We start from the raw sequence: 13,389 nt of genomic DNA, 5'->3' as shown, positions 1-13,389 counted from the left end.
TTTCTGGTGAAATAAAAGCAATGAGGGCTTAGAGAATGGAGCGGCCTGAGGGAGCCTGTCACGTTTGTCTACTCACCTGCCTCCTTGCCACCCTCATCCTCCATCTTGTCCCGTGGCTCCTCTGTTCCTTGGGGGGGGGGGGCACACCAGATGTCTCATAAGGAATTTTCCAGGAATCTGCTCATTGGGCATAAGTGTGTTATGTGTCCTCAGGTAGCTGGAAGGAAATCTGAAGAATTTAGTCTTCCTTCTTAAGGAAGGCCATATTGGGGCATCTGGCTGGCTTAGTTGGTGGAGCATGTGACTCTCAATCTCGAGGTCATGAGTTCAAGCCCCACGTTGGGCAGAGTGCCTCCTTTAAAAATAATAATAAAAAAGTTTTTAATTGGGGAGCCTGGGTGACTCATGGTTGGGAGTCTGCCTTCGGCTCAGGTCATGATCTCTAGGTCCTGCGATCAAGCCCCACATTGGGCTCCCAGCTCGGCAGGTAGGCCACTTCTCCCTCTCCCTCTCCCCCTGCTTGTACATTCTCTCTTTCTCTCTAATGAATAAATAAAATCTTTAAAAAATTTTTTTAATAAAATTAAAAATATAGGGACGGCAGAGTGGCTCAGTCATTAAGCATCTGCCTTGGGCTTGGGTCATGATTTTGGGGTCCTGGGATCGAGCCCTGCATCGGGCTCCCAGCTCAGCACGGAGCCTGCTTCTCCCTCTGCCTCTGCTCCTTCCCCCAACTTGTGCTCTCACTCTCAAATAACCTTTTTAAAAAAATTTAAAATTAAAAATATATATATTGGGGCACCTGGGTGACTCAGTCAGTTATGCATCTGCCTTTAGTGCCGTTCACGATCTCGGGGTCCTGGGATTGAGCCCCATGTCTCGCTCCCTACTCAGCAGGGAGTCTGCTTCTCCCTCTGCCCACCCCTATCTCCTCATGCTCTCTTTCTCTCTCAAATAAATAAATAAAATCTTAAAAAATAATATATATATATATATTAAGGAAGGCCATATGATGAGCTCAAAATCAGAGGTTCTATTACCAAGGAAGAAAAGGATAGGGGCGCCTGGGTGGCACAGCGTTAAGCGTCTGCCTTCAGCTCAGGGCGTGATCCCAGCGTTATGGGTTCGAGCCCCACATCAGGCTCCTCCGCTGGAAGCCTGCTTCTTCCTCTCCCACTCCCCCTGCTTGTGTTCCCTCTCTCGCTGGCTGTCTCTATCTCTGTCGAATAAATAAATAAAATCTTTAAAAAAAAAAAAAAGAAAAAAGAAAAGGATAATGGATCGGCCTAGGCAACAATTAATCTCTGCCCAAAGCCTTATCTGGTAACAGAATATTTGGAAAATTGGAAATTACACAAATTAATAATGTATTTCCATATTATGGCCATATCAAAATGATTATATTTATCTATAGTTCTTGAAATGGAAACTTTTCAATGGGGGGGAGGGACAAGTTATCAACAATTGAGCTCTGTTCTGTAGAAGTAAATATAGATGATATGTGTGTATATATAGGGGCGCCCGGGTGGCTCAACTATATATAGTTGAACGTCCAACTATTGGTTTCAGCTCAGGTCGAGATCTCAGGGTCGTGAGGTCCAGCCCTGCATTGGGCTCTGCGCTCAGCGTGGAGTCTGCCTAACTCTCTCTCCCTCTCCCTCTGCCCCTCCGCCCACCCCCTCTCTCTAAAATAAATAAATAAATCTAAAATATGTGTGTATCTATAAAAATATTATACATGGATGGATGAATACATATGTACGATGTCTGGATGTGCTGAGAAGGATTTCATCACATAGTTTTAATCCACTTTATACCGTTACTTTTACTACAAAGTATGTGTCATTTTTTTTAAAGATTTTTTTATTTGAGAGAGAGAGAGAGCTACAGAGGGAACACAAGCAGGGGGCGCTGGAGAGGGAGAAGCAGGCTCCCCACTGAGCAAGGAGCCCGACGCAGGGCTCGATCCCAGGACCCTGAGATCATGACCTGAGCCGAACGCAGACGCTTAACCATGTGAGCCACCCAGGCGCCGCCGCAGGGGTCATTTTTATAAGCAGGGGGAAAAAACTATTTTCCCTTGGAAAATATGCGCCCATCTGTATCTCTTGGGAACTTCACGAGCGGATCTGGGAGGCTAGCTGTGGCGGGGTAGGGATCAGAGGCTGGAAGGTATCAATCAGTTCCCTGCGGTCCCATGAGGGAGGGGTACTCGGTTCCGGGCCTGGGAGCCCCGGCAGAGTCTCTAGCAAGCCATCAGCGCCCTGGCCTGGAGCTCGGAGGGAGCTGTGTGCTGGGTTCATGGGATCATCACGGCGAAGGCGGCCGGCGAAGCTCGGGGATGGCGCACAGCCGGGCCGCGGCGGCGCCGGAGTCTTCCCTTTGCCTCCGCAGAGCCGCTCCCTGTGCCCCCAGAGGCTGACCCCCCTGCCTTCTGGCACCCCGTCGAGGTCAGCCAACGGGAGGCCCCGGTGGGAGGTGAGCTGGTGGAAAGAGAGCGCGGCCAGGGCGTTTACGTCGCCGGCCCCTGCCGTGTGCGTTGACCGCAGGCGGACCGCTCTTCTCGAAGGAAGGTCACAGCTGCCGTCAGGCGGGCTTTCCCCGCACTGCTGCGCTCCCAGGGCCCGCCGCCTTCTCCGCCCTTGGGGCCTGAGGTCATTCTCCCGCGGTCGCTAGCCGGGGTACCGCAGGGCACCCTTCCCAACACCTGCCCCACACCTTTGTGAACTGCTCTTTTCCACGCTCCGCTCTCGTGACGCAGACGCGCACGCGGGGGCGATGGGGACGCACGTCTGTGTCCTGACCCACCCAGGGGGTGGGGTGAGCAGGGAAAGCGCTCCAGTTGAAAGGCAAGGAGAGGGAGAGGAAACTGGGCCGAAGGGGCAGAGAGGCCGAAGGCAAACTGGGGCTTACGGAACCAGAGGAGGGGTCTTGAGGAGGAGGCAGGGGCCGGCAGCTTCGGGAAGATGGCGAGGATGGACGTCAAAGGTGTGCTGCGATGGGCATGGGGGGAGGAGCTGGGAGGAAGGCAGCGAACTGGGCGGTGGTTCCGGAGGAGGGGGTGAGGTGGCAAGATGAGGCAGAAGACGGGAGATGAAGAGGGGAGAGAGGCACAGGGCAGAGCAGGACAAGGAGGCAGCCAGGCCGCGGAGCGAAGCAACAGGACCCTCGTCCCGCTGGGGTGAGCAGGAAACAGCCCCAAGAACGAGTGTGATGTACAGCGGCACGCACGTATCCATACACGTACACACCGCGCACACACCGTACTATTCGTATACACCTCCACACACACACACACACCCCCACCACCAGATACACACGTTTGCACACATACACTGCCACGCCGTGTCAGCATCCCGGCACCAGGCCAGATACACACACCCCGTATACACGGCCCACCGCCCCCAACACACACACATCATACACACATCGCACCACGCGCACCACGGCCACAGCCGGATCCAGAGAGCTCGCCGGGATCCCGGGCAACCTCAGACCTCCGCTTCGCTGGGACGCTTGTCTCTTTGCTGGCATCGTGTTGAACCCTGAAGGGGACCAAGGAGGGAAGCCTGGCTCTAGCTACTTATGCGTAAGAAAGAGTTCTTGGCATGGTGCCAGGTACATAGTAGGTGCTCCACGGATAAATCTGGAATGGCTACAAAGTATTAGGCAAGGGGTATTAGGCAAGGGCTATACCTCGCTGTGTGTGCTGACCTCCTAAGTGATTTAACCCAGGGATCCCCTAAAGAGTGGCCTCCCCTGGGGGCACCTGGGTGACTCAGTCAGTTAAGTGCTCGACTCTTGATATCAGCTCAGGTCTTGGCCTCAGGGTCGTGAATTCAAGCCGTGTTGGGCTTCACGCTGGGCATGCAACCTACTTAAAAACAAACAAAAAGAAAGAAACACAAAAAACATACAAACACAAACAAAAAAAGGGTGGCCTCCACTGATCACAATCCAAAGGCCTGTCCATAAAATGGAATATTCTAAAGTGAAAACGAACCATGTGCTACAAACACATGAGTCTTTGTAACCTTATGTTGAGTGACGAGAGCAAATTCCAGATCATTACATACATACGGGATACTCTTCCAATAAAGTTCAGGAACTGCTAAAGCTTGACGTTACATAATTTAGGAACATGTGCCCACAACATAGAAAAATTTTAAAGAGAGGTAAGAATGCTGAACACAAAATTTAGGGCAGTGAACTGCATTGGGGAAAGGCAAGGAAGGGCCAAAGAGAAGGTCATCTGGATAGATGGACGTCTGCTTCTTGAGTTGGGGGGGTTCGCCCAATAGAATGAAATCTAATAATGACAGGAGGCCATGCTTGGGCCTTGAGACTATATCATGAACCAGGGATTATGATTAATCCAATTCCGTACATCGGCCATCTTGCTAATGATAAATAAAAATAAAGACTGTCCCCTCCGTTTGACCCCAGTTCTGCATATTTTTGCACTTCCTCCCACAGCAATGCTGAGGGGTCACTGCAACCTTGCTCTTGGCAATCGGGGTTACTAGCGCAAGGCTGGGCAGGAAGTGAACTGGGGGATGAGGCCATATCTGCTTCAGCACTGTTGTCGATAGGTCCTTTGTGGTGAGGGTTTCCAAGAACCGGCAGAGCAGTTGAAGGAGCTGAGCAACATTTACAAGAAATGTGCCCCCGCCCCACCCCGAACCCGCCCTCCTCCCCCCTCTACTTTCTCCTCCCTTTACCGCCTCCAACTCTTCCTCCCCACCCATGCTCAAGAGAAGGGTAGCTCCCTAGAGCCAGCAATGCGTAGTTCCACAAAACAGAACCGCTTACCCGACTCTGAGGCCTGGGGAAGAACTGCCTTGACCTCCAGATCCTGGGCCCTGAAAACCTTGAGATGACTAACCCGTGCAAACATTTTTTAAGCGGCAGTCTACCAGAGTGCTAATGAGCATGGACTGCCTGGGTCTGAATCTGACCTGGCCACTTCTTTGCGACCTTTGACGTGGGATTAACTGCTCTGCACCTCAGTTTTCCCCATCTGTAAAATGGGGATAAATAGTGTCTACCTCATGGAGAGTTGTAAGCTTCGCATGTGGAACAGTGCCGGGCACACCGTAGGTACTGAATGAACGGTAGCTTGTTATCCCTAAGTGTTATGAAAAACGTAGGTCCACTGCAGGGGTTAGCAAACTTTTTCTGTAAGCACTAGATAGTAAATATTTTTCGCTTCGCCAGACATAAGGTCTTTGTCACGGCTACTCAACTCTGCCATCGGCGCTGGAAAGCAGCCTTAGGCAGCACATCAATGGATGAGGTTTCTTTATGAACGCTGACAATTACATTTCATGTCATCTTTGCACGTGACGAAATACTACTCTTCATGCAATTGTTTTTCGACCATTTAAAAATATAAACCCAGTCTTAGCTTGCTGGCTGTGCAAACCCAGGTATGGTGCCAGATTCGGTCAGTAGGCCACAGTTTGCTGATTCTCGGTGTAATGGGGACAAAAACTCGGCCTCTCTGGATTTCTTAGCTCAATCTCTTGTTCAGTGCCTCATTTTGCCAGATGAACTGAAGCCCATCCTTCAAAGCCAGTTGAAATGGTGCTTCCTCTTTGAAGACTTCCAAGATCACCTCAGCCAAGAGCAGTAATAACTCCATCTCCTGCCTCCTATGCGATAAACACAAATTCGTTCGTTACTTTTTAAAATTTACTGGGGCTCCTGGGTGGGTCACTTGGTAGAACATGAGAGACTCTTGATCTCAGGGTCGTGAGTTCAAGCCCCACACTGGGCATAGGGTTTACTTTAAAAAGAAATTAAATTAATTTAAAAATTATCAGGGAATATTTAAGACAAACCAAAGAGCTATAAAGAATAACACAGGGGTGCCTGGCAGGCTTAGTCAGTGGAGCATGCCATCGTTGATCTCAGGGTGGTGAGTTCAAGCCCCACGTTGGGCTTAGAGCCTACTGAGAAAAAAGGAATAATGCAAACACCTTAGTCTCTATCATCTAGCCTCTGAAATAAAGCATCGCCCTGTGCAGATCCCCATCCCCAAATCATAGCCCCCACCACCTCCTCCCCAGGGGTAATGACCACGATCCTGACTCTGGGAATTTATTCCCCACTCTGTCTCAGTACTTTTACCACAGCTATACGCAGCCCTAAGCCAGAGGTGATAGTGTTTGTTTTCAAGTAATACACCCATTATTTAATTCCATCTTCCTAAAAATCCAATCAAGGAATATCTCAATTTAGAGATTAGTCTCAGGGGGTCTAGGAACTTGTCCAAGGGATCCAGGCAGTGGTGGTAGAATCAAAGCTTAAGACTGAGTCCCAAGCCGATGCTCATGACCCCCGCTCCCCCACCCACGCCATTCCTGTGGCCATAGTAATATTAGTCATCGACTCCCTTTCCACACTAGATTATCAGCTGCCAGTGAGAAGAGACTAAATGTGCTTTCACCCTTCCCATACAACCCCTCATTTCCTGCACCCAATAGGAGCACAATATGTATTTCTTCAAAGGGACACTGTCTTCCATCACCCCTAGCAGTCTCAAAAGAGGATGGGGAAACTGCCAGAAATTCACTTCAAGGGAGAAATGGGTGGGGCTTTGCAAGATTTCGTTAGAACTTTGGAGCAACTTTTAAGTGTTCAAGTGTCAACTTTACTGGAAAGGATGAGGCATACAACACTCGTACTCCGGAGACTCAAGACTGGGAGTCAGTGTTCGTGCTCGCGCGCTTGGGTGGGGGTGGGGAGAAAAGAGGAACTCCAGAAATCAGCCCCCCAAACGGAGAAATCCTTCCTTTCTCTCCTGCCTGGGGTTTGGCACCCAGTCCAAGCTTAAGGGTAGACAAGTGAGGAGTATTGTGACCCGGCCCCTCCCGCAACCTGCCAACACAGCCTCTGACCGCTGTCCCAAGGGTGTGTGCGCGCACCGAGGGAAGGGAGCGCGCGATGACCGGGAGGAAAGGAAGAATGTTAGAACTGCTGCTGAGGCTTCTTTAGAATAAAGCAAGCAACATTTACTAATACTTAATATGCAAATTACCAGCAATCCACGCTCCACCCAGCATGCTGCCATGTGCACTAAGTATTCAGGCCATGTGCACTAAGCGGATTGTAGGTTCTGCCGTCCAGTTTAAACTAAACCCTCACATGGGCCCGTGGCTGGCTGGATCCGTAGAGCGTGCGACTCTTGGTCTCGGGAGTTCGAGCCCCACATTAGGGGTAGGGTCAACTACAAAAAAATTTAAAAATAAACTCTCACAAAAAGAACAAGGGCCTTCAACAGATTCCTGCAGAGAAACCACAGACTAAAAATACGAATCCCAGCACAAGCAGTAAGAAGACGGCAACGCTAACGTTTACTTCACCCACTCCCATTACAAGCTGTGCAAAGCACACGGGAGGGGAAAACCCAGGTCTGCTCAGGTCAAAAACATTTCCACCCAACTGCTATTAATGACTCAACCCCACACTAAAGGTGAAGGGAACTTGAATCAGGAACTGAGAGTAATACAGGTATCTGGTTTTTCAGTAAGCCTGACGTGTGGAGATTATGTGCCCAAAACGTTCTGCTGGTGGGAAAGACTGCTGCAGAAAGCGTCCACTATCGGTTTTGCAGTAGAGCTGTTTGCTCTCTCTAGGTCAGCCCTGTCCAACAGAACTTTCCACAGTGATGGAAATGTTCTGTAGTTCCACTGCCCCTAGTCGCAACTAGCTCTCCCAGGAAATGTGACTAGCGTGACCAAAACAGTCACACTTGCGACATTGGCGCAGCTCTAGAATTTGCATGGGGCAACAGATTTTCCCCCTTGGGCCAAATTTTGTCCACCCAAGATTCCCCCCCCCTTTGGCCACATATTTAGTTCAGTAAGACGGCCATCCCAGGAGTCCTGTTGAAGGAAACCAGATTTGGGCTTCAAGCTCCGTAGGCACTTCCCAAACGTTCAATAAATGAACATATGCCTCCGCATGGACACCACTTACAAGCCGGAAGTTAAGACAAAAGGTTTTTATTCAAAAAACGCCAAGTATAAAAAAAAAAAAATAAGATCTCTTTTATTCCCCTGTACAGTATTTCACTCAGATAAAACCAGCAGGCTACATACTGCTCAAAACACAGCCCCAGAGAGGATCCGGAAGGCACACCATCCAGAACTGCTTTTCATATATCTATCCTATATACACCAGTCAGCGATGCCCCTCCCCCGGGCCCCGCTCGGGTGAAGTCGGTGAGGGGCCCCGCAGCCGCCGGGGAGCTGCAGCAGCTGTCCCCGCCTGAGTCCCGTCACCCCACGAACAGAGCGAGCCCTCCCCAAAAGGTCCCCAAGTCAGAGGAGGAAAGGAGGAAAAGAAACTATGGCAGCAGCCGTGGAAGCTTGGAGCAGGAAGGGAACCAAATAAATAAATAAATAAATACATAACGTTGACCTCCAGGTTAGAATGCGCATCTTTTCAAGAACAAAACAAAACAAAAAAAACAAAAAAAAAACAAAAAAACAGGTAAAATAACTTAAAAGGCAAAATTAAAAAAGATTAGATCAACTACGATCCTTTTGTACACTACCATGCCAACTGTACACACATTTACAGTTTTTCTGTGGATTTGCATTGTTTGTGCATTTGTATTTGTGTGTGTGTGTGTGTGTGTGTGTGTGTGTGTGTGAGGTCTTGGCTTTGAAACAGTTAAGTAAAAACCAAAAAGGAAGACCAGTTCACTCGGAGTTTTACTAGAGGAGGCAGAAAAAAAGGGCAGGTGGCTCAGCGTTTGGCCCTGTAGCCTCTTCCATGGCACCTTTCATATGAAGGATGGGGGGAGGGGGGCAGGAGAGAAAAATAGGGAACCAAACCCAGGCAGATTTTTGGAGAAGCAGCAGGTAAAAGAGGCAAGTTCAAGTATTTCTCCCAGCACAGCCGGAGTCCCCACAGAAGGCACTCAGAAGAGTCGGAAGAGGTGACAGGGACTTAAAATGGTGCTAGTCCTATCCCACCCCAACCCGTTTTCCCCCTACCCGACCCATCGCGGCATTCAGCAGAACTCGTGATGAAGGGAACAGTTCCATGGCAGGGTTCTGACCCCCCCACCCCCCACCCCCGGGAGTTTGCAGAGCCCAGCAATCCTGGACGTCTGTGAGAAGGAGGAGTTGAGGCCTAGGACACCTGGAGTGAGTCTCTTCCCCCTCTGTTGGGAGGCAACCTCCAGGGGCCTGGGGTCTGGAATGAGTTGTAAATGTTGTTCCTGTTATCAAGCACTGTCCTGCTTGGCGAGAAGTGTCACTGGTACTCAGGAAACTGGAAACAGAAGCTTCCCCTCCCTCGAGGGTCTGCTGACGGGGAGGGGAGAACCTGCCAGAAAAGCTGCTATTTGCTGGGCCCTGGTGACAGGCTGTGCAGATGGATCTCAGCTGTTTCCTGGGGCAGGAGGACATCTTGCATCCATGGATGGTTCTGGATTTCTTCGAAGGATGGCCGATCTGATGGTCTCAGGGCCAAGCACCATCTAATGAGATGCTGACACTCTGCAGAAAGCAAGGTGACAGAAGTTGTGAATGACTCAGCTCGTTTTTGCAATGCAAAGGTCTTGCTAATTTGCTTCCCAGGGGCCCACAAGTCTGGGGTCCAAGAGATATGAAAAACCTTCTAGAACTCTTTTATTCTTCAATAGGAAGGTTATTAACTAAGATCTGGATCCCCTAATCTGCTTTCAGCTAAAAAAAAAAAAAAAACAAAACAGCTCCCCTCTTAAACCTGTGGTTTTCAAACTTCAATAGCCGGGGCCTTTCCCACGACACCCACTCACTAGAAATAGGAAGAATGATGACAAGGGATTTTGATGAGACATCAGTGAGCATGATGAGGTGATTCAATTCACCTACAACTTACAAATATGAACACCACCCACAATGAGGTCACTGGAACCGCAATATTTAGAGAGTCTGCCTTAAGGGAGAAGGCTCAAAGAACCCTCAACTTTTCATTCCCTGGCAAAACAGCCAGGAACTGAGAGATCAGGACTGTTGGTAGTTAAAAAAACAAAAAACAAACAAACAAAAAAAACAACCTTTCAGTGAAACTAAAGGGTCTTTTCTTCTTAATATTCTCACACTTGCTCTTCCTCTGACCTCTCAAAGAATGCTCAAGTGTAAACCATTCAATTCCTGAGGGCTAGCTCTCCAGATTCATTGGCCTAGGACCCTGTGATCCCCTGGAGAGGTGGAACTCTTCAGAATTCAGAGACTGTCCCCTGAGGACTAGTTGCCTTGTGACTCCTGCTTCTCCTCACCAAGGGGCTTCCCAAAAGTTACCTGAAGAGACCCTCTGCCTGAAGAAAACTTGGCCTCTGATGATCTCTTCATCGTGCTCAAAAGGAATATCTCCACAGACCATATCATACAGCAGGATCCCGAGGGACCAGACGGCCGCCGACCTGCCGTGGTAGCGATGGTAGCGGATCCACTCGGGAGGACTATACACTCGGGTCCCTGTCAGCCAGGGGAATAGAAAAGGAAAACGGACTTTTAGCAAAAATAAAACAAAGCAAAGCACATACTCAGTAGTATACTGAGTGACTCCTTAAAACAAAACAAAACACAACCACACTTCTCCCAGGACAAGAGCTGACCTAACTCCATTTTCCCCCTAGGCTAAAAGGAGTGGATCAATGGCTTACAGCATCTCTCCAACCCAAAGCATTACCCACCCGCCTCCCTACCGGTCCAGGCCCATAAACCAAAACTCTTTACAAACTGCTCCAAGAAACAAACAGGGCTGGCCACAAACCCAAAGTCTGAGGCCTGTATGTGGTAGGACCACCCACAATGGGATGAAGGGATGAATGTCTGCACACAATCAAGGGAGGTATCCCACAGACTATCCTTAAACCGCATTAAGGTGGCCCAGGAGCCTGGGTGAGATTTCTCGTCTCTCATACGATCCCGTCCAGGGCCCTTACACAATACACTATCTTAAGTCAGCGTGCCCTCTGGGAGGCCTTCCTCCCCACCCTATGCGTGCAGAGGCAGACACCCACACCCTCTCTCTTCCCCTCACTGGAAAGGTAGAGCTGCAGAGCGGGTTTCAGACCACGTGATTCCTGTTTACAAACTTTGGGTTGTAAAAAAAAAAAAAGTGGTGGCCATCCCGCTTGTGCTCACCAGGGGGCAGCAAAGACTCGAAGGAAAAAACAAGGGAGGACCCGGCCAGCCATTAACTGTTAAATACAAAAAAATGCAGCCCAACCCAGCGTCCTCCAAGGGCAAATAAACAGAAACCACAAGCCCCAGTCACAAGTTTTGAAAGGCTGTCGTTTGTTAGGTTAAGCTGCTCAGATGATGACCCACCCTCCCTTACTTTGATCTCAGGCTCTCAATTCCATCTTTTCTGAAAGAACCCGCTCCAAGCCCCTCCCTAGGATAGGTTTTCATCCTCTCTGCGGAGACACCCAACTAATTTTCAAACCAGAAAGAGATCTTATTTCACAACATTCATTCCCGATTCCCTCACCCCCCGCAACGCCAAAAAATAAAGAAAAGAAAAAGCCCAACAAAATAGATTATTTAGTGAAACTGTTTCTATTCCTTTATCCGGTCCTAGATCAAAGGGAAGAAAAACTGCAGCTCTAAAAACTAACCTTACAGAAAACTCCTTTAGGACACAAAACAAAAATTACAAAACCGACATCAATTTTCATCTCTCCCGCTCTCTCCTCCCTTACCCCCCTCCCATCCTTTAACTGGCGGGGAAACTGGGTCAGACTTCAGAAATCTGGGCTACGGCCCGTTGCCCACAACCTCTTATTCATCGGGAAAGCTTGGAACCCACTGAATTCCACTTAAAAAATAAAATCATGCCAGAAACATGACAGGTTCAGCTGGCTGGAAATCTCCGGCTCTACTACGCTGGGAAGCTCTCCTTCGCCCCACCCCTGCCAGCATCGAGCCAGACGGCCCGATGACCTTTACAAAGGGCCGGAGAGGGAAGCCAGCCGAGGCCTCCAGGCAAGGCTAAGTCACCTGGGCAGCTCCCTCCCCGGCAGCTCCCTCCCCGGCCGGGCTCACCATCGAAGTCCGTGTAGACGGTGTCCTTGAGCAGCGCCCCCGACCCGAAGTCGATGAGCTTGAGCTCGCCGCGGCTGAGGTCAATGAGGATGTTCTCGTCCTTGATGTCGCGGTGGAGCACCCCGCAGTTGTGGCAGTGCCGCACAGCCTCCAGCACCTGCCAGAAGAAGCTGCGGGCCAGCTCCTCCTGCAGGGCCCCCCTTTCCGTGATAAAGTCGAAGAGGTCTTGCACCGGCTCGGGCCTCTCCAGGATCAAGACGAAACTATCGGGCCTCTCGAACCAGTCCAGGAGCCTAATGACGCCGGAGAAGCCCGAGCTCACCTTCTTCAGCAGGACCACTTCCATAGGCACTCGGGTGCCATTGGGCTGCAGGGGCGGGGGGGGGGCTGCGTTAGTGCGGGAGTCGGAGGGTGCCCCTCACCCCACCCACCCCAGAGGTCGCTCCTTCCAGGGCACTCACCAGCTCTCCCCAGTCGGAAATCCGGTCCTTCTCCACGTGCTTGATGGCCACCTGAAAACCCCCCAAACAGTCTCCATGAGATCCTCTCGCCGGGGCCAAAGCAGACCCGGGCGCCCCCTTGCCCAGCGCGCCCTCCCCACGGCGGGGCGCCCACTCACCGGCAAGTTGTCGGCGACACGGATGCCTGAGTAGACCGAGCCGAAGCCGCCGCTGCCCAGCAGCGGGCCCACCTGGTACTGCGACTCCAGGGGCTCCTTCTCCTTCCCTAGGAAAAGGGGAGGCACAGGGGACTCAGTGCGGCCCGCGAGCCCCCAGCTCCCACCCTGGGGGTCCAGCCGCCTCGCCATCCCGGGCTGGGTTGGGGGGGTGCTCACCGGGCGCCAGCTTGTTGGCGTGCAGGTCGTTGCAGGGCGCGGCGCGCAGGTGGGCAAGCGAGTTGATTTTGGACAAGAGCATCCCAACCTCCAGGGTGTCGGCGTAGGAACTGTGTCTGGAGGAGCTGCAGCAGGAGCTGGGGCTGGGGTTGTGCCGGTGGCTGTGCCTAAGGCTAGGGCTGAGGCTGCGGGTGGCGTTGCGGCTGCGGCTGGCGCGGAAGGCCGAGGGCGAGTCGGAGGACGACTGGGGGCGCTGCCGGGGCTGGCGGCTGGCGGCCACGCCGGTGGGGTCAGGCAGCGCCGAGGGTGGCGGGGTGGGCGGCTCGTGGGGCTCGTGCGGCAGCGCCGCGGCACTGGGAGCTTTGTGGCTGCTGCTGCTGCTGCCGGTCCCGCCACCGCCGCCGCCGCTGCCGCCAAGTCCTCTCGGGCCTCCTCCGCCACCGCGGCCGCTGCAGCAGACGCCCGGCTCGCCCAGCCGCCAGGAGTAAAGGGGCGGAGCGC

General features: G+C 51.6%; 1 protein-coding gene across 1 annotated transcript; it reads right to left on the bottom strand.

Moving 5' to 3' along the window:
- Positions 1 to 7,993: 7,993 nt before the first annotated feature.
- PIM1 (Pim-1 proto-oncogene, serine/threonine kinase) lies at positions 7,994 to 13,379 on the bottom strand. The gene is made up of 6 exons (XM_011232115.3): positions 12,889 to 13,379; positions 12,673 to 12,779; positions 12,515 to 12,565; positions 12,054 to 12,420; positions 10,302 to 10,478; positions 7,994 to 9,515 (listed from the first exon to the last, which is right to left on the bottom strand). Exons 1-6 carry the CDS (start codon positions 12,968 to 12,970, stop codon positions 9,358 to 9,360), a joined length of 942 nt encoding a protein of 313 aa, XP_011230417.2. The 5' UTR covers positions 12,971 to 13,379; the 3' UTR covers positions 7,994 to 9,357.
- Positions 13,380 to 13,389: the final 10 nt, after the last annotated feature.

The sequence above is a fragment of the Ailuropoda melanoleuca genome, chromosome 5 (assembly GCF_002007445.2).
Source record: "Ailuropoda melanoleuca isolate Jingjing chromosome 5, ASM200744v2, whole genome shotgun sequence".
NCBI lineage: Eukaryota > Metazoa > Chordata > Mammalia > Carnivora > Ursidae > Ailuropoda > Ailuropoda melanoleuca.
The sequence above is the reverse complement of the archived record's forward strand: the minus strand, read 5'-3'. Positions and strand labels throughout refer to the sequence as shown.